Source organism: Anabrus simplex, chromosome 2, assembly GCF_040414725.1.
Source record: "Anabrus simplex isolate iqAnaSimp1 chromosome 2, ASM4041472v1, whole genome shotgun sequence".
Classification (NCBI taxonomy): Eukaryota; Metazoa; Arthropoda; class Insecta; order Orthoptera; family Tettigoniidae; genus Anabrus; species Anabrus simplex.
Window position 1 is genome coordinate 745,430,978 of NC_090266.1, and position 25,532 is coordinate 745,456,509.

At 40.9% G+C, this 25,532-nt stretch overlaps 1 protein-coding gene across 1 annotated transcript in view; it reads right to left on the bottom strand.

Annotated features, from left to right (window-relative positions):
- LOC136863089 (uncharacterized) overlaps window positions 1–25,532 on the bottom strand; it is a 252,592-nt gene that overhangs the window by 42,067 nt on the left and 184,993 nt on the right. Inside the window, exon 3 of the mRNA XM_067139422.2 lies at window positions 2,177–2,305. Within this exon, the coding sequence (XP_066995523.2) occupies window positions 2,177–2,305 (129 nt within the window). The remainder of the gene's footprint in view (window positions 1–2,176; window positions 2,306–25,532) is intronic.

Here is a 25,532-nt window from a genome sequence, read left to right on the forward strand (position 1 = left end):
GATGGATGCTATTGCAGTAGCCTTGCACTGACCGATACCCCTGGTCCTTCTCTATGCCGACGACGCGATGCTAGCCACCAAAAACAAGACTGGTATACAACGCCAAAACCAGGAATGGAATTATCGTTTTGCTAATTACAGCGTTCGACTCAACAAAGATATAACATTTGACGGCAAACTCACAAGGTTTCCAATAATCCATGTTGATGGTAAAAGCTGCCGCGACGTATTTTAAATCTTACGACAGGTGACGATGGCCATATTACTGAAGTGGTGAAGCAAAGATTAATGCAGCTTGGAAGAAGTGGTGAACGATGACAGGTCTCATCTGCGATGGCCAGATGAAAGAGCACATCCGATTGCACTGTCATCCGTCTAGTTACACTCGGTGTCACAGAATGTCGACTTTAGTCACAAAGATGCTCAGGTGGTCAGCAAGCATCACTAAATTCGATCTATTATGAACGCAGACATAGAAAACGATTTGGTTTCGTCCTGATGCAAGAGAAAGTGTGCAAAGCCCAACTGTAAATTGTTTAGACATGTTCTGCGAACAGAAGCGGATACGACAACAAAGATGGACTCACCGCTGGAACTCATCGAAAATAGACCAAAGGGACGTCTTAAACAGTGATATGTCATTACATTATAATACACTGACATGAAGAGTGTACGTCCACAAACCGACGAGGCCTACGATCGAATTAAGTGGAGGTCGTGGAGCCACACAGCGTATCTAGGCCAGAAAAACGCTGATGGACATTATTATAACATTATAACACTGACTTAAGAGCATTTCACCTTGCCGTGATGATTTGTAATTTGTCTACAGAAAAACGTGAATCTGAACAAATATTACTTTATTAACCTGTTTGTTGTAGGTGGAGTGTGTACGTTGAAAAAATCCTGTTCTTAAAGAAACTTCAAGAAATTCATACTTGTACTGGTGAATAAATATGGAACATACGGCATATTGTGCTTAAATACAGGAAGTATTCATTTTTAGCACAGACCAATTTAGGTGAAATGAACGATTAATACGAGTGTTCGAGTTTTCGCCACAAAAATCGCAGACAAACGAGCTCAATAAGCAATGTCTCTACCTCCTATTCAGGTAATGTTAAATGTCTGCAAAATTTCAGTTACAATGTTTAGGACCATAATGGTAGGATTTTTTCAGCAAAACATGGATCAGTGGTTAGTCTAAGATTGAGAATCACATGTTGGAATTGTTCAGTGGTGTTATTTAAATTATGACTTGTGAAAAATATTACAGTTGTGTGCAATAAACAACAAATAGAACTGAAAATGAATAATAATAATAATAATAATAATAATAATAATAATAATAATAATAATAATAATAATAATAATAAATGTACGTCCTCCTAAGTATCTCTACCGTTCTGGGAGGCACCAAGTTGCCAGAATCTTCTCTCACAGGAGTTCTTTTAGATGCCGGTAAATCTATCGACACGAGCTGACTTATTTAATCACCTTCAAATTCCATCGGACTGAGCCGGGATCGAACCCGCCTTCTAGGGCTACTCAGTTCGGCAATGTATAATAATGGTCCTACGTAGTCCGATTACATAGAAGGTACAGTACAGTATGATATTAGTCTGCTTATTGAATTTTTTTACTAATGGAAGCCATTCTAAGCAAATTTTATATCTTGAATTTTCTCACACTTGTTCCAGAAAAAGTTATATGTAGCCTAATATGAAGCTCAAATGCATTTTTTCATTCTTTTCCCCATAAATGTGCATACAGTGTATGTAGCAATTGTTCTCTAATAACCGATGGTTAAGACAAGCATGATCGTAAAATTACTGCAAACTGTTATAACATTATTATAACACTGACTTAAGAGCATTTCATCTTGTGATGATTTGTAATTTGTCTACAGAAAAATGTGAATCTGAATAAATATTATATTATTAACCTGCTTGTTGATAATGCTGTTGTTGCAGCCAGTGGAATTTCGTTCAATGACGAAATTTGATATAATTAAGCTACATACACAGTAAATTATGTTTAGCTTAATGAAACTTGAATGTTAAAGAAGTAATTTTGTATGCATGATGATCACCTTCAAACTTTCAGTAGATCGGAATTTTTTATGGGTTTTATTACTAGACAATATACAATTAATTTTAGCAACTAATGTACACACCACAGATACCAATGATTCCAGAAGACCAGGCTGAGAAGGTTGGTGGTTGCTGCTGCGGGAGGCCTGTAACCTTGGGAAGTGTAGACAAAGCAGCAGTCTTGAGCACAGCATTCTTTAGGCGGTACACACCTGCAAAGTGAGAAGTGACTAATTTAGTACTTAGTATGTTTAAAAATCTTTGCCAATAATAGACAGAGAGAACGTTTGTGAGTTTGATTGTATATGGAGGTTAATCTTCGGAACTACCCGACTAATTTCGGTAATTCTATCACAATTAGAAAGCTTATTTTTTCCAAATGATTGTAGACTGTGTAATTATGCCACTTATCAGGGTAACAGGTAGTTTTAAAAAAGTAGAGCAAGTCTGAAAAATTACGCGTCCGGGTACCTTAAAAGTGAATACGCTGCCCGAACTGCTAGTGATGTTTAAAATGGACTCCACCAAGTTTAAATATTCTGCACAAGGGTTAACATACATCTTCTTCCTAGCTCTAACCTTTTCTACTATAATGATTTTCTCTCTTTTGCCGCATACTACATGCAATAAAAATAAAAAGGAATACAATATTAGACTCACCAAAAAAGGAGCATAAATTCAGGCTTTAGAATTAAATTTTCCACAGGTAGTCACGAGTTTACATGGAGCATGTCAAAAATTCAGCACAAGGAGCATGGTACAACTGGGTGGATTAGGGTGAAAATTGTTACTGGTATCTGTTAGTGGTGCAAACCCAACAACCGTTATGCTTTTTCGCTGTGGGGGAGGAACATTTAGAAGTGGAGCAGAGCGAAGGAAATGTGCAGTCACTAAAAAATATGAAAAAGTGAGTGCATTGTATCGTAAAAGTTCCTCGTAGGTACAATTTTTTCAGAAACAATTGAACCTATAGATATGATATTTGTTATGCTTATCGACAGGGCTTGTATTTACATAGGAGGTGATTTATATTCCGATATGCCTAATAATTAAAGTGAAGTCCCATCAAAATAGAACATGCGAGGAACATACAATACCATGCGCTCATTTTCTTAGAGTGACTATACATTGGAGCACTTAAAGCAAAATGCACTGCCTAATCTGTTAAAATTGCCAGTAATGTTCCCTGGCTACGGGATTTTATTTTACAATTGACTTTACGTGGCACTGACACAGATAGGTCTTATGGTGATGATGGGATAGGAAAAGGCTAGGAGTGGGAAAACCATCTTCAGGGCTGCCGACAGTGGGGTTCGAATGCAAGCTCACAGCTGCCCTCCCCTAACCGCTCGGCGCTACGAGAAATGACACACTAATTATTGATGTAGAGACTAAGGAGAGTAAGAAAATGTGACTGTTCTCTATTGCTATATGTTATTCTACAGAGACGTAGCGAATATGATACGGGCCCTCCTGCAGAAAGTACAGTTGGGTCCCTTCAAAGAAATTGCCATGCCTATCAATAGGATCGTGATTTCATGTTTCATTTCGCAAAAAGGAAACAATTTTTAGCGAAACAGGGCTGACCCCAACGCTTTAATTTCGCTTTAATCATTTCCTAAAATTATTCATAAAAAGTTTATTTCGTGAGATTTGTGAAAGATAACTAAATAAAGAGAAACAATATTAATAATCGTTCATTATTTCTTATGCAATCTTAATTAGAACTATAACATAGCCCCAATCAAGGTTAACATAACAAATTACCCTTTCACCCTATATGGCCGCAGCATTAACAGATTTTATAGAATATTAATACGAAGAGATACTTCTGTCCAAATGAGAAATCCTCTTTCTTTATTCTATTTCCCTTCACACACGTGATATAAGATGGTTATTTTCCACGAATTTTGCTGCATTTTCGCACTTACCGCAAAATAAGTAAATTTTGATTTAAACTGGCCTTGTTGCTTTAATTCGCTGTAATTCGCGAAAAAATCAATAATCTCCTAACCAGAATCTTATGATTCGTTAAGATACTGTATTTCAAATTCTCCTCAAAAAATTGTTACAAATAAAACTCATCTGTTTCATTACTCTAATTTATTTCCGGATGGCCTAATAAATGCACACGCACACATATTTAAACACAAACAATTCTAACCAATTATGAATAGCTACACTAATTACCAGTCTATTTAAAAATGTCTCTTCTTTACACACACCTGGGAGTCCCAGCCGGTTGTTACCTGGGAACGGCTATAATCATTACGTTCACTTTCCCAAAGTCCGGTCACTTCCTACAGCCGCTGTGTGTAGACAGCTGGATTTGAACACAGTGCCACTGGTTATACAACACACGACGACTGTTCGTTGGTTTGACTCCACATATACTCCAGTACTTCACACAGTCCCATTCAGTGAACAACTAAACATCTCAACGGTACTGAACAGCAGGACGATACTCACAACAGCGAACATTAACACAGGTCCATTTATCCTCGCACTCACGACAGCGCGTTTCCTCACTGGCTCACGGCGATCCTCAGTCCACAGAATTACACGAACACACAGCACAGTCTACCGTTCTGTCGCCTCCAGTTCATGCACTCACTGGTCTCTCCGACACCACAACAACAGCTCCTGGTTCAGACCTCGGTGGGACACTAGTGACAGCCAAATCCTCTGTCGCCCTCAACCCAGCCACCGAACCCAAACTCACTGAGTGTTACACCGATTTCACAACGACTGACTCCGAGTCCAACTCTGTCTCCGAGTTCCAACTCTGACTGACTGTCCGCGGCTAGCCTCCCTTTTTATAGCTCGCGTGATTTGATCCAGAAATTTTACGATGTCACTAGAGGCAGAATATTCGCGTTGAATCTCCAAGAAACTCACAGGTAAGCCGGCCGCCGAGAACAATACACGGAAAGGCTGGCCCCACCCCACAAGCAGGCTGGGAGATTCCAGGTCGTCTGAGTCACCAGCCTCTTCCTGGAAGTACCGAAATGGGCTACCACGGGGCTGGCACGTAACAGTATATTTAGTCGCGTTTATCGTTAATGCGAAAAATCATGCCTCTAACTACCAATAACTGACAGCAATTTAACTGCAGCAAATACAAACAAAACTTTAATGTAAACTATATCACTTTAATAAAGTACAGTATGTGCAAAAGACTAACTGCAAGATCACAAAACTAATTCACAGTTTTTTGTTTTTAAAATGTTATATTTTGCAGGGATTGAAATACATCTTTTGTTTTTATATCCTTAAGACTTAACTATACTCATATCAAAGTCTAATTAAACTGGGCCATGCGGCGTGTTTTCTTGAATGCAAAAGTATTGATGATTTTACTGACATATTCGATGCTGAGGAGGCTGATTTAAGGGAGCCTGTCTTTGGTCATATAATTTCATATTTAGTTCTTTGTGCGTTCTAGCTCAAAAATGATGGTTCGGCGGAAGAAATAGTCAAAGGAAGAATTATAAACTGGTAAAATTCCAAGCATATGTCTAGGTCACGTATAGCTATGATTGAGATATCTACTAATAGCATGGTTAAGTCATTTACAGAGGTCATGGTGATTTCTTTTTTCACTGCGTTTTGTGAGAGAGCATGCCGCTTGTGTTACGAGAGAGGGCTATGCTAGACTCGACACACAAACACACACACAAAACAATAATAATCATAATAATGGAACTTATAAGTCCAAGCCCATATGCATCCAGGCAAAATTAAAACATGATTGTACGGTGATCAGAGAACAGTGTCTCCATGCGGAGGAAACCATGCGGAAAATAACGGACCCAGTTATTGAAAAAAAGGGAAAATTAAATAAAGTTGAAATAAAAACAAAGTCACCTGTGTATTAAGAAACAATCATTCCCCACCCTTAATATGGGAATGATGAATTAAATTATCCTTGATTTTACCATAGGATAGTCAAAGGGAATAGATACCAGAATACTGGCATCGAGAAATGAAAAATATGCGTATCTGCTACGAATGGTTAATCTCAAAGTCAGTATGGAACCATTACATTTAAAATTTCGCAAACACAGTCTCATCGAAATGTCAATAACATTGAAACTATAACCTTATTTTTATTTGCAATAAGTTCTAACGATTAAAATATAACGATGATTTTGTAGAATGAGCTGAAAGAAATTGTTTTTACAATTCGCAAGTAGATAGCATGTGAATGTATCTAACTGCAATTATTATTATTATTATTATTATTATTATTATTATTATTATTATTATTATTATTATTATTATTATTATCATTATTGTACCGGGCGGTACACCTCCACGCCGCTAATTCAAATATTGCGCCAATTGAAACTTCTCTACTGAAGAAACTTGGAACTTTAACTACTGAACTAATTCCATGGTTATTCAGAAGATGTCACTGAGTGTTTTTTTATTTGCATTTTGTTTTTCAACGATTAAGAGGTGTGGACAATCTCTAACAGATGTCCCTACCCAAAACTATGGTAACACACTCTGGTGCAATGGAATGAACTTTCTTGAAGAAATATTGTATTCCTAAGTTTTGTTTTTACTAAATTTTGTTCTGTGGTTTGTGGGTTGGCAATATAAATCCTTTCTTGCCGCCCGTTTTGAATGTAACCAATCAGGAATTTATGTAATTAATTTTCCACCAATAAGGGGTTTCTTCCTCGTCTTGTGTACTAGTTTTTTCTGTTATCCAATAAAAGCGAAAGGGTGTGTCTACTCATTCCTGAAAGGTCTCGAATGTTCCACGAGGGTATATAAACGTCTGATTTTCTTGTCTCGGTGCCACTTCAGTAACATCTCTCTTAGTGTGTGAATATGTAGCAGGGGGCGGGAAGCGCCTCTTTCTTCAAGCAGCAGTTCTCCTACAAGGTAATGGCCGGTTAACATCTTCATTTCTTTCTAGCTCAGCAGTTTAACTCTCGGGGAGGGTTCGAAACCTTTAGTATGTAACCTACCTTTTTTTCTTTTCTGTCTATGTAAAATCTATAAATTATAAATCTATAAATTACTGTAAAGCGGGGATAGAGAGTGCTTCACCCTCTCGAACTCCCCTTCATTTTTGAAAAGGAGGTGACTACGTTTTCATAACCGTTCTTCTCTTCTTTAATGTAGTAAAGTTTTCTCATACGTGTCACCTCCCTAGCTTGGGATTAGCCCCTGTATGATCGGCCTAGCGCCACATAGGTTTTAGACAAAAACTTGGTGTAGGAGTGAAAGTTATCGCTTCCATTCATTTTGTATTTTGGGCCATTTACTTAACCCGTTTTGTTTTCCTTCCTGCGAAGGCCCAGTAGATTGGGTATTAGTTACCCCTGTTTCCTTGTGTGCCTTAAGGGCAGATAGAAATGAAGTTTGTTGTAGCCTTTGATAGGCTTGTAAAATTGAGAGCGGGTCTGCTCTTTTTCTTAACATTGTAATTAGGAGCAAGTGCTCCTCGTACTTAGGGGTTTTTTGCCCTTCAGCAGTTGTGGTTGTGAGCTGAGAGCTCAGGAATTAAACTTGGGGCTCGAAGCCCAAATCTTGTAACGAACTGTAATTTGTTAATTTGTTGATCTGCTACTTGGTACCTGTTATACTCTGTTAATTGTTGATTTTGAAAAGAAAATATAACTTTTGTTAAAGTTTTAAATTAACTTTAATATTGTAGTTGAGACCTATTCCAGCCCGCACCTTCTTTCACCTCTAACTACCACGGATATCTCCGTAACAATTATTATTATTATTATTATTATTATTATTATTATTATTATTATTATTATTATTATTATTATTATTATCACATTCGTTAAGGTCATCTATGGACCGCGTTTACACAATCCACCAGATCTTCTATCTCTCAAACTAGTCTGTTTTCTTTGCACTCCTTACAGATGTTCTTAAGTGGGTTCAGTATCATATCAATTATATTTGAACCCACTATCTCCCGAATACTAGATACTGGCCGCACTTAAGGAAATGCAGCTATCGAGCCCGGTCATCCTTTTCAATTCTATGAACTCGGTTATGATCAGTCAGCATTGTTGTAGCCGACACGCTATGTTTCTTAAGATGCTTATCCTTCAGGAAGATATCAATCAAGTTGTGTATTTTGGTCCTCACGGTATGGTAGCCTATCGTCAAATCTGGCGTGGGCGTCGTCTATCTCTGGCAGAAGTTATTTAGGTACCCACAATATCGATGTTCGTTTACTAAGCAATGCATTCACTGAAATTGGCCCCCAATTACGGCACTCACCGGTCGACTGTGCACGCACTTATCTCCCACTCAAGTTGGTCCTACGTACAAAATTATCTTCCCAAGGGTGACTAGCCTCATGTCTATGAATATAGCTGCTGTTAATATTTTTATAATAAATAAAGAAATCTCCATCTTCAGGCTGGCCCCACAGTATATGGGTAGCGAGCATGTCTATTACCCGGAGGTCTCGGGTTCCGTTTCCGTGCAGATCAAGGACTTAAGAGGCCTGGTTCTTCCACTCAGATTATATGAGAACAGTTGAGGAGCTATCTATCGGTGAGATAGCGGTACCGGTCTGGAAAAAAAGAACTCATGATTACCCAGTGTCCTATGTTGGGAACAGTGCTTTAATTACTTTTTTTAATATTTCAAGTTCTCAATTAATATAATACTGAAACATATAATCTGGAATTGTGTTTTGGTGAAGTTTCGGCAGTAGATGTGCTAATTTACCAATAATTAGAACGGACTTTTTCTTTCTTACTTTTTTAAGTTATTCGTTGTCAACTCATAAACAGGTCGTGATATTGATAATTACATGTCACATCTTCCGCGTCCTTCTACCTTTACCAATTCGGTTGGTGTGTTCAGATGCATTTTCTTATTACATAAATAGATTTCATTGAAATATTTGAGCCTCGCCACAAAAATAACAGTAACCTCAAAACAGATGTTCTGTTACTGAGAGATTGATGCAGATTTATGTTTTAGCTATCATCAAACGAAATCAGTACCCATATGAAACTACGAACTTGCTTTTAAGATTTATCTGTTTAGTAAGAAGCAAGATCTGGTGTGTGTAATCTACTGTAATCTACTCGAACTAAGTATTGTACCATTTGGAGCATGTTGGTGAGTTCTTCAAATCTCAGCGTAGCTCAAATACACATCTATTACTCTTCTCCCATGGGTTGCGTCTCGTCTAGGACAAGGGTTCTCTAACTAACTATCAACCACTAAATGAAAAACAGGCTGACTCCTGTTTTGTCAAAAATGAATTTTATTTAACCGTCAACGCCAAAAGGAAAAGAATATAACATCAAAAATTTTACAATCATAAAGCACAAAATGTACATGAAGTATAAAAATGAAAATACAAAGCAGATACATAACATGGACCTGGGAGTCATCAACAGATTTCCATAAAATAACCTTAATTGGGATTATACGTGAATGCATCAACTGGCATTGAACATTTATTAGGATTCCACATGAATTCGTTTACTAACATTGAACCTAACCGGGTGAATTGGCCGTGCATTTAGGGGCGCGCAGCTGTGAACTTCCACCCGGGAGATAGTGGGCTCAAATCTCACTGTCGGCAGCCCTGAAGATGGTTTTCCGTGGTTTCCCATTTTCACACCAGGCAAATGCTGGGGCTGTACCTGAATTAAGGCCACGGCCGCTTCCTTCCCACTTTTAGGCCCTTCCTATCCTATCGTCGCCATCAGACCTATCTGTGTCGGTGCGACGTAAAACAAATTCTAAGGAAAAACATTGAATCTTCCTTAGGATTCCACACGAATCCGTCTACTGCTAATATTGAACCTTTATTACCGAGTTAGCTGGCTGTGCACTTAGTGTCGCGCAAATGTTAATTTGCATTCGGCAGATAGTGGGTTTGAACCTCACACTTTAACAGCCCTGAAGATGTTTTTTCGTGGTTTCCCAATTTCACACCAGGCAAACGCTGGGACCGGACCTTAAGTAAGGCTATGGCCGTTTCCTACCTATTCATAGCCCTTTCCTATTCTATCGTCGCCATAAGACATATCTGTGTCGGTATGACGAATGTAACTTGTAAACAAAAGAACCTTGATTAGGATTTCATATGAATCCATCTACTAACGTTGAACGTTGTTCAGGATTCCGCATGAATCCGTCTACTATCATTGAACCTTGATTAGTATTCCACATAAATCCGTCTACTAACGTTGAACCTTGATTAGGATTCCGTATGAATCCGTTTACGAACATTCACGTCAATTTTTGTTCAATGTTCTTCAATAAAATACAACAGTTACATCTGAACGTGTCCGGCCCGCATTGTAGGGGGCAACGCGTCCGCCAGTCACCCGGTGGCCCCGGGTGCGATTCCTGGCCGTGTCAGCTGTTTTTAATTATAATGATTAATATCCCTGGCCCGGGGACTGGGTGTTTGTGACGTCCTTAATCTTTCTTTCCTCACACACAACATCCCACAACATCCACTTACATGCAGGTTCATACAATATGGTGCCAGTCGGGGAAAAGATCCACATGGGTCAACGACCCGAACACATAGCATTTTAAAAAATACATCTGAACGTATGTTGTAAGAAACTTTCTCATGAGACATACAACTTCAAGACAACATATCTCATTTCAAAATGTTAATAGTTAATTCTAAACCGACAGCTGGACAGATCTATAACTTGAAAAACAATAATTTTGTTAATGAAATAGAATCCCTTACCATTAAAAGATAATAGCAAAATGAACTTTCGAAGCCTCAGAACACTAATATGAACTTAAACGTTTTAAGTAGATATGAAACGCTTAGAAATCCGTTCAGCGACATTAACTGTCCTTAAAGCGCTCTTAGTTGATCGTTGCATATGTTTAATACATTTGAAACTAGCTATCACTTCTTTCCTAAGATAAGATTCATAACAAAATAAACGATCACACGTGGATATCTACTTTCTTCAACATCATTGCTGGGTATAACATAATAAGCCAAATCACTGTGCACCAAAAATACACACTCAGTGAACAACGACCATAAGAATTCAATGCATCACCCTCGATGGTCTGTAAGAAAAACACACACAATATATTTACACAAGTTATGAGCCAAGTGTTCAACTAAACTACTCTGGGCTTCGCGTTTTATCTATTCGTTACTTCGAAATAAGGCTCATTATTATTATTCATAATTAAGCGTACGTCCTAACTGCATGATTTCCTGGCATGTCTACAACTCCTCCTGACTATATAAATCTACAGTCTGCTATAATGACCATGAACCATTTCAAATAGCATGACCGTGTACACATCCTGACCATGGACCTGTTCAAACAACTAATCATGTTCAACTCCATCAAAAATCTACCATAGGAAAATATCTGCATTTACAAGTCAATAGCTGAGTCCTGTCTGGGTCTACTTACAAATTACCGATTAGTAGTAATTTAAAAGCATCCAATGTTCCTTTTCTGACTCGTAAATTTACCGCAAATTCTTTCAAATTCGCCTCAGAATCTCTCAAAGTCTGACTTTAGATCCCCTGGGAATATCATCACTGGCTCAAAACTATGCTAAGAGATACAATGAATGTCATAAATAGATACGGTACCACAAACATCATCTGACAGGAAATAAATTCGAAAGACACTGGAATTCATCTCAGTGTTCCACACATCTCTTAAATATACACTGAGTGGCCAAAGGTCATTGGAAGACACTGAACGTGTTGTTAACGAGCTGTTCCTCCGCAGACCTCAAAATGGCAGCAATACGGTGAGGCATCGACTCTGCAAGGTTTTGGGATCGTTCTGGGTGGATCTGGACTAACGCATCTTGCACTGCTACCCACAATTGGTCTTGTGTAGTTGGTGCAGCGTTCATGGCGCTTACACCAGCAACAGCAACATCCCATAAATGGTCGATTGGATTAAGATCGGAAGATCTGGAGGGCCAATCAATGGTCGTAACTTCACTGGAGTGCTCCTCCAACCACCTGCGTGCCACCACAGAGCGGTGACATGGCGCATTGTCTTGTTGAAACATGGCATCTCCATCAGGATACTCTTGGGCCAGGAAGGGATGCTGATATTCTGAAAGAATATCCACAAAACGTGTACCTGTCAGCGCTCCCTGCAGCCAGACAATGGGGCCTAATTGCAACCGTAAGAACGCCGCCCAGACCAGAACTGAGCCACTTCCCGCCTGGACACAACATTGTTGACACGCAGGATCCAGAGCTTCATGGGGCATACGCCACACTCTCACGCGCCCATCAGCTCGATACAACTGGAACCGGGATTCATCGGACCATACCACACGACGCCACTGTTTCATGGTCCATTGCTGATGTTCGTGGGCCCATGCACGTTGCTGAGCTCTGTGTCGAGGTGTAAGCTAAGGGACACGAGTTGGTCGTCGGCTGGTGAAGCCTATGAGGTGCAGTTGCCTCCTTACAGCCCTGGTAGAAATGGGCTCCAGACTCCCAACATTCAACTGGGCGGTGATCTGACTCACAGTAGCCCGTCGAGGGCTCATTATGGTTCTGCGGAGGCGACGTGATGTCCATTAGTTAAACACCTGTGGTCTTCCCATGCGGCGGTTTACGCGGATGGTCGCATTCTCTCTGCGATATCGAAGATCCATCCTCGACACTGTTAACCTCGGTAAAAACGAATTCTCGTGTAATCTCCGCAATGATATGATCCATGCGCCGTGCGCCGATGATCATCCCACGTTGTAAGTCGGTTAACTCGCGATGTGTTGCCATATTCACGACGCTGCTGTCTGTGACAGACTGCTCAGCTACTCTGCAGCTAGCCGCAACGCTCAGGGGTCATACACGGCACATTTTCTAAAGGGCACCCCTTCCCGTGACCTTTGGCCACTCAGTGTATCTTCAAATACTAGACATACATGCAAATACTAGCTTCACACTATCCTCTCAGGAAATATAGAAACCTCAAATAGTTGGTAACACACAGGGACAACTACCACGCTTCATAACTTTCATTAATAATCAGAAAAAAACCTGTCACTGGTAATATCATCAACTTTAAAGGATCCCTAAGTCTAACCTTATCACCAATGATCGAAAATAACGCGCATAACCTCTGATACAATCTTAGCATTCTGATCACAAATTCGAGTGCTCTGGGCGGTATAAACAATCGCGGAGTGAAAAAGCTTTAATTAGCACTTTCACATCGTGGGGAGTTATTGTTATTCATGTTATTACTTATTATTATTATTCTCATTAAATCAGTGACTTACGACATTTCATAACGTAGTTTGGACAACTTTACTCAAACACATGCATGGAAATAAAACGATGAAACAGAACATTAATCTACTTGTAATAAATTGACCATGATTATTTAAATTAGTCCTAACATTAATCTTTCCTGCGTGAATTACTATGAAACCAAAACGAGAAACTAATTTTACCGTGGCACAAAACAGGACCAATTCATAATATTCTCATGCAAATGAAAGCTACTTTATAATATATACAAGAGAAGTTAACCATGCTTGTCCATGCACAACGATCAATAGTACGTCAAATTTAGCGCCATTCCATGATGTAAGTCCGTCAGGGACATTCTGTGACGAAACTTAAGACATACTGGAAAGCTGGCATCTTCGTGACATTACGTAAGTTAAATGTTTTACACTTATAATACAGCAAAGAAAGGAAAGAATATTATTCACTTAAAATACGCTAATCTTGCGCAATCGTCTTTTCCAATCCGCGATTGTTTATACCGTAATGCGCCTAATATGGTCTTCTGTCAATTTAACAGTCGTCATTAGTTCACGCGATATGTCTCCGAGATGCACTTCTCTCATAAAGTATGAATTTCACTTCTCCGAACTTCTGTTTTGGTCGTAACTCATAACTGTACCGCTAGGGTCCTTCATAAAATCATACCATTTCAAGCCGTACGGCGAACTAGATTATCCTAAAAGAGGATTATTTCTGTATTACAAGCTCAGCTGAACACATAAATCTGATCCACTTGCATTTTAACGTACTCACTGTAATGTATCTGGTAGAACTGTCCTTCACAAACAACTGTCGATCTCTTGCCAAACAGGCATGCATTAAAATTTTTGTACTTCCAACTTCACACAGTAATTGTGTTTACTTCACACAACGAACTCGACTTTGGACACTAACTTCGTCCTATAACACAGTTAATAATAATGAACTTGTAAAGAGACTCGAACGAAGCGACGTGGGCCTTCCCTCACGGTACTTTCCAGAATGAACATGGTTCTTGCTCCACGACAATTTTCAGAATGAACGTTGAGCTATGACAGGCAGTCCCTTTTATGCTCATGTTTCCCCAACATAGAGAATGGGGCTTCCCATTCGTTGCCGTAGAGATTATTCCACCGGCAGTATTAACACGAATTCATGGGTTCAAATGTCGTTCAACTCCATCTCACGATATATAAGTTTCCAAACTCTTCTCTAGAATAACATGTTCATTTTTATACAATCTATTTACGCTATTTTTAAGACGTGCATTATTGGAATAGTATCTCCCTGAGTATCCAGGTCCTCGGTGCCTCATTGCCACGGCAGGTGTTTTAATGCCATGATACGTACTACATTCACATTATGATAATCAGACACAGATTGCCACTGTTAATTTATGGGCAATTCGTCTTAATTTTTCCCATAGCCTCGTCCTCCGACGTGAAGTAAATGAATGATGGAATTCTTGCATGGGTGAAAACTGAACAACCAATACTATGTCCTGGAGCAGCTCACAAAATCCAAGGGGAACAAAGTATCTCTTTCTCTGTCACACTGATTGCTTCACAACCTGGTGGTAGACAAAACCCCTTCGCGTCTTGCATCACAAGAGACGGATGTGAACATGTGGCAAACTGTCTTAGCTATTAATTACACCTTGTTAGCAAGTGTATGGTACTACATGAAATTCCTTACTTCTATGCCATAGAAGATGGGTACAGCACATTATCTCAGAAGACAAATATTGTTTTCCTTTTAGCATACACACTGACGTGTCACTAAAAATTAAAACTGTAGTGAAGATAATTTGAGCATTCATGGGTTAAGGGCCGAAAGAAATCGTCGTACTGACAAATCGTTACCTCGTAACCTGTAGGCCATCTGACCTAGCAACGGTCGCTTGGTAGGCCAAGGCCTGTCAAGGCTGTGGTGCAATGGGGTTTGTTTGTATGCTTGCTTGCTTATTTGTTCTTTCTTCATACTTTTTAGCTACAGGCGATGGTTGTGATCTACCGAATGTGGAAAAACAAAAGACATTGAAATGTTATTTAACTGAGTGATACAGTACGTGTGAAATTGTGTACCATAACGTGCCATACATTGTTCAAACCGTTTCTGAAGACTGGGGACACAAGAAATGTAATCTTCTCGCTCGCATAATTCGGAAATATTTGTTTCTGGATCACCTCTCTTGAAGGCTGATTCTTTTAAAGAAAAGCATGAAATGTCAATTTCCTTCGTTAATATACACTGTATCGGAAAACTGTACTTAATAATGTATGAAAAGTACACTGCCCAGAAATGAAATTGATTACTTTGTGTATGTTCATATCTCCATGATGCGTTTAAACATTGAAATAAAAGCATGTATGCAATGAAAACAAACATTGTCCAATAAAACAATTCAAAACTGGAAAAAAGAGCATTCTTTGGATACTCATACAAGATGTCATTGAACAACGTGACATAAACAAAATGGTCCCTCGCCATACATCAGAATTGCTACGTGGTATATAAGCGTCGCATGGATAATAGCTTCACAACGCCTTCTCATGCTTCTGTCAGTGCAGATGATCTCTAGCAAACTGCAGTCTCCAGCCACGCGTCTTAGCTGTCAGTGCAGATGATCTCTAGCAAACTGCAGTCTGCAGCCACATGTCTTAGCTGTCAGTGCAGATGATCTCTAGCAAACTTCAGTCTCCAGCCACGTGTCTTAGCTGTCAGTGCAGATGATCTCTAGCAAACTGCAGTCTGCAGCCACATGTCTTAGCTGTCAGTGCAGATGATCTCTAGCAAACTTCAGTCTCCAGCCACGTGTCTTAGCTGTCAGTGCAGATGATCTCTAGCAAACTGTAATCTCCAGCCACGTGTCTTAGCTGTCAGTGCAGATGATCTCTAGCAAACTGCAGTCTCCAGCCACGTGTCTTAGCTGTCAGTGCAGATGATCTCTAGCAAACTTCAGTCTCCAGCCACGTGTCTTAGCTGTCAGTGCAGATGATCTCTAGCAAACTTCAGTCTCCAGCCACGTGTCTTAGCTGTCAGTGCAGATGATCTCTAGCAAACTGCAGTCTGCAGCCACATGTCTTAGCTGTCAGTGCAGATGATCTCTAGCAAACTGCAGTCTCCAGCCACGTGTCTTAGCTGTCAGTGCAGATGATCTCTAGCAAACTTCAGTCTCCAGCCACGTGTCTTAGCTGTCAGTGCAGATGATCTCTAGCAAACTGCAGTCTGCAGCCACATGTCTTAGCTGTCAGTGCAGATGATCTCTAGCAAACTGCAGTCTCCAGCCACGTGTCTTAGCTGTCAGTGCAGATGATCACTAGTAAACTGCAATCTACAGCCACGTGTCTTAGCTGTCAGTGCAGATGATCTCTAGCAAACTGCAGTCTGCAGCCACATGTCTTAGCTGTCAGTGCAGATGATGTCTAGCAAACTTCAGTCTCCAGCCACGTGTCTTAGCTGTCAGTGCAGATGATCTCTAGCAACTGCAGTCTCCAGCCACGTGTCTTAGCTGTCAGTGCAGATGATCTCTAGCAAACTGCAGTCTGAAGCCACATGTCTTAGCTGTCAGTGCAGATGATCTCTAGCAAACTTCAGTCTCCAGCCACGTGTCTTAGCTGTCAGTGCAGATGATCTCTAGCAACTGCAGTCTCCAGCCACGTGTCTTAGCTGTCAGTGCAGATGATCTCTAGCAAACTGCAGTCTGCAGCCACATGTCTTAGCTGTCAGTGCAGATGATGTCTAGCAAACTTCAGTCTCCAGCCACGTGTCTTAGCTGTCAGTGCAGATGATCTCTAGCAAACTGCAGTCTGCAGCCACATGTCTTAGCTGTCAGTGCAGATGATGTCTAGCAAACTTCAGTCTCCAGCCACGTGTCTTAGCTGTCAGTGCAGATGATCTCTAGCAACTGCAGTCTCCAGCCACGTGTCTTAGCTGTCAGTGCAGATGATCTCTAGCAAACTGCAGTCTGCAGCCACATGTCTTAGCTGTCAGTGCAGATGATCTCTAGCAAACTTCAGTCTCCAGCCACGTGTCTTAGCTGTCAGTGCAGATGATCTCTAGCAAACTGCAGTCTCCAGCCACATGTCTTAGCTGTCAGTGCAGATGATCTCTAGCAAACTGCAGTCTCCAGCCACATGTCTTAGCTGTCAGTGCAGATGATCTCTAGCAACTGCAGTCTCCAGCCACGTGTCTTAGCTGTCAGTGCAGATGATCTCTAGCAAACTGCAGGCTCCGGCCACGTGTCTTAGCTGTCAGTGCAGATGATCACTAGTAAACTGCAATCTACAGCCACGACGTCATCTGACCAGTGTAGATATTTGAGTGGGTCGTCGGAATCTCAAGTTGGCTTCTCGAAGTCCATTTCTCTCTGTTTGGTCACTGATTCATACTCCAGGAGCCTGCAGTAGGTCCACCCACGGCGGTTTCTGAGAGCTTGTGGACGAGCTGAACGATCCTTATCTGGAGTTGTTTTTCTTTGGTGATCCGTGCCATAGCCTCTAGAAACACATCCAGAAAACATTTCCACAGATACCAGATAGCATTCTGAGCAGCCCCTGTCATTCTGGACACGTATCTCTGCGAGTAGATTTCCTGAAGCAGTGTAAGTGCACGAGTGGCTCCATTCGGTGAAATCTGCTTTTTCCGCTGCCTACCTTAGTCCGTACGATCAGCCATGACATGTAAGCACTACACTTCAAATAACTAACCTTCAGAAATACATATTTGCAGGAAGGCATTCTCGCCCATCAACTGACACTGACACTTCCCTAACATCCCCACGACAGTGAAGCTCTCTGTTATGAAAACAAGTCGTGTTATTGTCGTAATAATCCGATCCCCATCTCATTATGCATTCGTCCACATTATTTAGAAACATCTAAAAAGTGATCAAATATCTTTCTTGGACAGTGTTATTTCCTATCCTTTTAAATCCATGCCTTTTGACAATACTAGGCGCTATAACAGAGAAATTCACAAATTGCGATTTTAATTGTCGAGCCCATCAAAGTGAGAATCACTGACATAGTCATCATGATAGCGAGACAGCTGGAAATGGTTGTGGCTGTTGTGTTTATTTTCATAAGGTGTAAATTTGTGTGGTGAAGCTTTGGATGAAGCTTGATTTGCCGTGCCATAATGCCTCTTACGTGCTCAATAGTCGAAATGTCTAGCGATCTCTTAGGTCAAGGCAACTGGTCGACACACTTTAGAGCACACTGGGTGACAGCAATGGCGTGAGGACGTGTGTTCCTGTTGGAAAACACCCCCGTGAATACTGGGACTAAATGGAAGAAAAAACGGTGTGACGTACATATACGCTGACAAGGTTCTTGGAATACCGAGGAGATTGCTCCTGCTGTCAAAGGAGATCACTTCCCATACCATAACCCCTGGTGTAGGTCCAGTGCGTCTACGGCAAAAACAGCCTGGTTCCAAGGGCACATCTGGCCTCCTCCTTACCAACCTATTTCCATCAATGGCACAAAAACAGAAGCGGCTCGCACCCAAGGACACAGCAGATCTCCCCTCCGACCTCCAGTGAGCACTAACTTGACAACACTGAAGTCGTAGATGACAGTGATTCTGAGTTAGTGGCATGAACGCTACAGGACGTCTAGCTCGCAGTTGTCGCTCAAGTAATCGATGTGTTACCATTCATTTATCCCTCTGATGCCAACTGAAGCTGTAATGGCTGCTACAGATTGCACCACAGTCATGCGGGGAGTATCCAGTATTCGGGAGACAGTGGGTTCGAACCCCACTGTCGGCAGCCCTGAAGATGGTTTTCCGTGGTTTCCCATTTTCGCACCAGGCAAATGCTGGGTCTGTACCTTAATTAAGGCCAATGCCACTTCCTTCCCTCTCCTAGCCCCTTCCTGTCCCATCGTCGCCATAAGACCTATCTGAGTCGGTGCGAAGTAAAGCAACTTGTATGTTTACGATTATTTAGTGGAACATCTCAAAATGACCTTAACTGGGCACTATGCAGCCGAGTGTGTAAGCGTACAGTTAGTGCAAATAAACGGACACCGGTTGACCTCAAGACGTCATCTCGTAATTGGTGAGCAGTCGAAGTTGGTCTCCTCTGCACTGTCAGGCAGATATGCCGATCTTGACGTGGTGTTGCCAACCATGGTCAAACTTCCCTCCGTCTGTCGGCCACATAATAGTTTTCACGGTGCCTTTTCTATGTTTTGCCCTGAACATTGGGTGACCTCTACGATGCGCGATACTGCTGCTTGTGTATGTGCACCCTGAATCAATGCCACAATTCCGGCTCGGTCAAAGTGAGAAATACACAATCCACATGAAACGGCATAGTTCACCCCAGGCTCAACACTGACCGTAGGCAGCGACATCTGCTGCATTGTAAATAAGCAATTGAATTACTTGTGCGGATACAGCACTCTCTACAACTAACAACAGGACTACACATGCCCTACCGCATAACGTTCCTAATTCCACAATATTACACAATTCTTGAGGTGTATATAGGCCTACATCAAAAGTATTACAGCACTATTTCATTACTTCTGAAATGAATACTGATCCTTATTGCTTTATTTAATTACGTCCGACTCGTTGGCGGAATGGTCAGCATACTGGCCTTTGGTTCAGAGGGTCCCAGTTTCGATTTCCGGCCGGGTCGGGGATTGTAATCGCTTCTGATTAATTCTCCTGGCTCGGGGACTGGGTGTGTGTGTCCGTTATAACACTCTCCTCATCATATTCAGACAACATACCACACTACCAACCACCACAGAAACACGCAATAGTAATTACATCCCTTCATATAGTGTTGGCGTCAGGAAGGGCATCCGGCCGTAAAACAGGGCTAAATCCACATGTGCTACACAGTTAGCACCCGCGACCCCACAGGTGTGGAAAAAGCTGTAGCAAAAGGAAAAGAAGAAGAGAATTGCTTTATTTAATTACCTCTACCATTATTAAGGGATTCTGTCGGCTCACGGATAAATGTTAACAAAGTACTCTAATAGGTTAATGGGAGATGCGGATAGATTCTATCAACTCCATTCTATTATATACACTGACCTGAAGATCCGAAAGGTGGCGGTTCTATGAGTTCTTTATTACTTGCTAGATGACGGCATGATATTATAAACAGCTATACCTGGTATAGGGAGTCCTTGCAACTGAAGGGCAACAAACTGAAGTATTCATTTGGAATTGCGCAGCACGTTGGCAAATGAGTTGACGTTCAAAGGATCTCGGCCAACAATGGAAAAACAAAACTTCCATGAAGAAACCAACTGTGGGGCAACTCCAGTGCTGGCATCTTAACAGTCCCCAAATACAGTAGAGATAATACGTGACACTTACGGATTTAGCCTTGCTAAAATGGGAGACAATTCGACGGTGGCGCTCCTAGTGACTTGACCTGAACAAATCGCGCTAAATTCAAATATCAATTGAAATGTATATACGGAAATGGATAAATAAATTACGTCTAGAAAGAAAGTGTTATTGAGATATTAACTTCGAAGTTGCTAAAGCAATTCTGGATAAATGAATGAAGAATTATTTAAAAGGTTATTATTCAAAGACTGAGATTAGACACATAAACAAAATATGAAATGGGCTGTTGTGAAATGGCTTGATCTTTCATTTATGCATTACTTTTTTAGCTTTAGCATTCCTGCCTGAACGTTTACGGTTGGATTTGTCTTCTTTCTCATTTAGAAAACATTTTATCATCACATTAAGACACTTGTCAATAAAAATATCAGCACATTCCTTACACACATGATGCAATGAATTAACAACGAAAATCTGGACAATTTTCCTCTTAACATGAAGCCTACTAACACAAAGAAAATCTATAAAATTAGCCTCAAAACATTCAAAATTTCCCTATAAGCAATACTTGCTATTACATTAGGGTAAAGCAAATTTGCATCATCATATTGCTTCAACAAAATGTGCACATTTCTCAAGTCACCCATATATTTTGTTCGGTGCTTGACAACACATTACGACATTCCAAATGGGGTAACTTGGAACACAACCAGTCACACACATATGCAGATGCATTTTCCTTAATTAAATCATTGGGAATGTCTCCACAGTTTACAGTTAGTGAGGGTATATACATGGGAGACTGTATATTTTCTAAATCTGATTTCAGTAGAAGCAATGTACTGGCATGAAATGAGCAATTACTGTCTTCTGAAGGGTGCAATAATTGGTTTGTCATTACTAACTTCAGAGCAGATCTAAATTTGCTTGAATCAGGGGTTGCATTATTCCCACCTTTACCCCGAATTACAGAGAATACATTTTCTATGCAATCTTGAGTAAGCCGCCTTGTCAGAAGATAGGAAAACTCATACTCATTCCTTAATTCTATCCACAACAATTTCAAAGCGGCTATATTTTCAACCCATCCCTTAATACAATGTGGATTATTTGGCTGATTGTTAGCAACAGTAATTGTCTTTAAATATTCTGTCATTTCATTTAGGTATGTTAGGTGCTTCCTTTCATCATTTAATGCACATCGGAATTCCTTTGCACTGTATTTCTGGGATGAGTTGAAAATATCAAATAGAATGTCCATTATCTCAATAAAGTTGGCAGCAGGCAATGCATCCTCTGACATAGAATTAAAAGTGACATTGGTCATAATCCCACAACTGACAGAATGACTTAGTACATGGGCTGCAAGACACACTCTCATTGTACTAAATGGAGGTAGTTCAATACATTTCTTGTTTAGTTTAAGGGGTAATCGGGGTTTCATAGTTTTATCCTTATTATAAAACTCAACAATATGACTCCATAAACACCTACCATCAGCACATTCAAAGTCATACTTTTTTAAATTATTTCTTACAGATTTCAGCAAGTGTGGTGTGTCGTGAAAGAAATAGACTTTATTACCAAGGTCCTCAATAAATGGCTTTTCTTCACTGAGGCCAAATAAGGATCTCATTTTAAGATTATTACTTCCCTGGTCACAAACAACCACTTTGGGTATAAATCCTGTTTCTCTCACTTTCCTTAAGACATCTAAAACTATGTCCTTTAAACAGTCTCCAGGTGTACTATCTTAGGAAATATCCTATAATTTGTTTACAATTTAATTTTAATCCTCTTACTAGAACTACCATTGCCTGATTGGCATGTTCAGGACGATTGTTTCTATGACATGCATGCTCTCCCAAATTAATAAAAAAATCAAATTCATCTGCCCTGGCATCATATGTGATATTGTCTTGAAGGGACATTTCATCAAACACCACAGAAACCACACGCTCTGAAACACTTAAATTCTCAGCTTTCAATTTCATCAACGATAATACATTCCTGTTGATGCCAGGACACACACCCAAATTCTGCAGCCACCTCTGAATTGACCTAATTGTAGGAAGACAACATAACCTCCTCAGCATCTTATATGCACTTGCAGAACAATAATAAATTGTTTTGTCATTTTCAGTATATCGTCTACCTTTCTTCTTACGACTAGAGTGTATTCGTTGGATTTTGAAAAACATCTGTGATACTGAGCTAGAATTTCCTAAATACTCAACTAGATCAGTTTTTGATTTAACTTTACTATTCTGCAGATGAGTAATTTGAGCCTTTAGTTTAGAAACCAAAGCATTTCTTTTAGAGATAATTTTTTGAGCTTTACGCAATTTTTCTTTCATGAGTTTTATTTTTTGGATACTATTCTGTTTAGGGAGTCTTGCATCTGGCAGAATATATGGTGATCCTACACGAATATTTTCGTCTGGTTCTGATGTTTCATCGTCCTGTCTTCTTCTCTTGGAAGGACTACCTCTTTTGGAAGGGGCGGTGGCAATTGATGTTTTAACTTTTGGGATATTCTGTGTTGGTACAGATCCCAGCTATAATCTGAGAAGAGGGATAAAAGAAAGAAAAGTATGAAAATGTTGTCGATAGTGATGCTTTAAGGAATATTTACGTACAATTGGAGTAAAAATGTAACATACCCTTCGCTGTATTGTCGAGGATTTCTAAAGTCGCTGGCCTGGAAATGATCTGAACAGAACTTATAATTCTTATATAAGCGTAACGTCCCTACTTTCTTGTACACCTTAGCCAAATCGCTTCTGTGACATTTCAAAACCCACAGATCACACCTACAACAACACATCGGTATTGAAGGTTAACTGCTGCACTATAGAACAAAATATGCGCATTACATTTTATGCCAGTTAAAATATGGATCGAGCAGGTCAGAAGATTATGAAGTACTATAAAAATCTCTGTCACTGGAAGAATATATATATGCAAACACAATATAACTTACATGTTCTTGTCACGAGGGAACCTGAAGAACGACCGCGCATTTTTCTCTACTTCGTAATTACTGCAGCCAAACACAGCACATACCTTTCCCCTCATGTTGAGAGGAGATATCAAGGAATGACACACACTACTATTTATTTATGTCAGCTCACTGAAAACGCATAAATAACACCAAAAACTTCACACAAAAATACACGTTCTCTTATGAGAGAATCAGTACTGTTCAGGTCCATCCGCTAGACTGAGCTCCTGTAGCAGTCCCTCGATATCTCGCTCAGTGTCGCGTATTATCTCTACTGTATATGCAGTCCCTAACCTCACTGCTGCCATCTTAACGGCTTAGGGGCGCGGAATTTAAAATCCATGTGCTTTTGACAGGTCATAACTACGTGGGCGCGTATTTTAAACAAGTGAACGTGGCTAACCTCACTGGTACCATCTTAACAGGGTCTAACCTCACTGCTGCCACCTTAAGCATGTAGCTGCGCGGAATTTAAAATCCACGTGCTTTTGACAGCTGATATCTTGACAGGTCGTAACCACGTGGGCGCGGATTTTATACAAGTGAACCTTGCTAGCCACAGTGCTACCACCTTAACAGGGACTAACCTCGCTGCTGCCATCTTAACGACGTAGGGGGAACGGAATTGAAAATCCACGTGCTTTTGACAGATGCTATCTTGACCGGTCCTAACCACGTGGGCGTGGATTTTGAACAAGTGAACGTGGCTAACCTTACTTCTGCTACAGAACATAGCAAGGGACCTAACCACAGAAGATTATAGTTTTATGGCTAGCTGCCCTTCTCGACAGCGTAACGTCACTGAGGTCAGGTAAATCCCTCCTTCTCCTCCTCTGACGGGACATAGCTGCGTTCCTCCTCCGACGGGACCAACTTAACTACGTGGAGCGTGGAATTTAATATCCACGTAACTTTGACAGCTGTCATCTTGATAGGTCCTAACCACGTGGGCGCAGATTTTGAACAAGTGAACGTGGCTAACCTCACTGCTGCCATCTTAACAGGGCCTAACCTTACTGTTACAATCTTAACCACATGGAGGGCGCGGAATTTAAAATCCACGTGCTTTTGAAAGCTGTCACGATGACAGGTCATAACCACGTAGGCACTGAATTTAAGCAAATGAACGTGGCTAACCTCAGTGCTGGCATCTTAACAGACCCTAACCTCACTGTTGCCATCTTAACCAAGTAGGGGCGCGGAATTTAAAATCGACGTGCTTTTGACAGATGCTATCTTGACAGGTCCTAACCACGAGGGCGTGGATTTTTAACAAGTGAACGTGGCTAACCTCAGTGCTACCATCTTGCCAGGGCTTTACCTCACTTATGCCATCTTAATGACGTAGGGGGCGCGGAATTTAAAATCCACGTGCTTTTGACAGCTGCCATTTTGACTGGTCATAACCACGTGGGCGCGGATTTTAAACAAGGGAACGTGGCCAACCTCACTGCTACCATCCTAACAGGGGTTAACCTCACTGCTGCCACCTTAAGCATGTAGGCGTGCGGAATTTAAAATCCACGTGCTTTTGACAGCCGCTATCTTGACAGGTTCTAACCACGTGCACTTGTTGAACAAGTGAACGTGGCTAACCTTACTGCTGCTACAGAACATAGCCAGGGGCCTAAACACAGAGGATTATAGTTTTATGGCTAGCTGCCCTTCTCGACAGCGTAACGCCACGGAGGTCAAGTAAATCGCTCCTCCTCCTCCTCCTCTGACGGGACATAGCCTCGTTCCTCCTCCTCCTCCGACGGGACATAGCTGTGTTCCTCCTCCTCCGACGGGGCTTAGCCGTCCTCCTCCGACGGGGCACAGCGGCGTTCATCCTCCTAGTCTGACGGGGCATAGCCGCGTA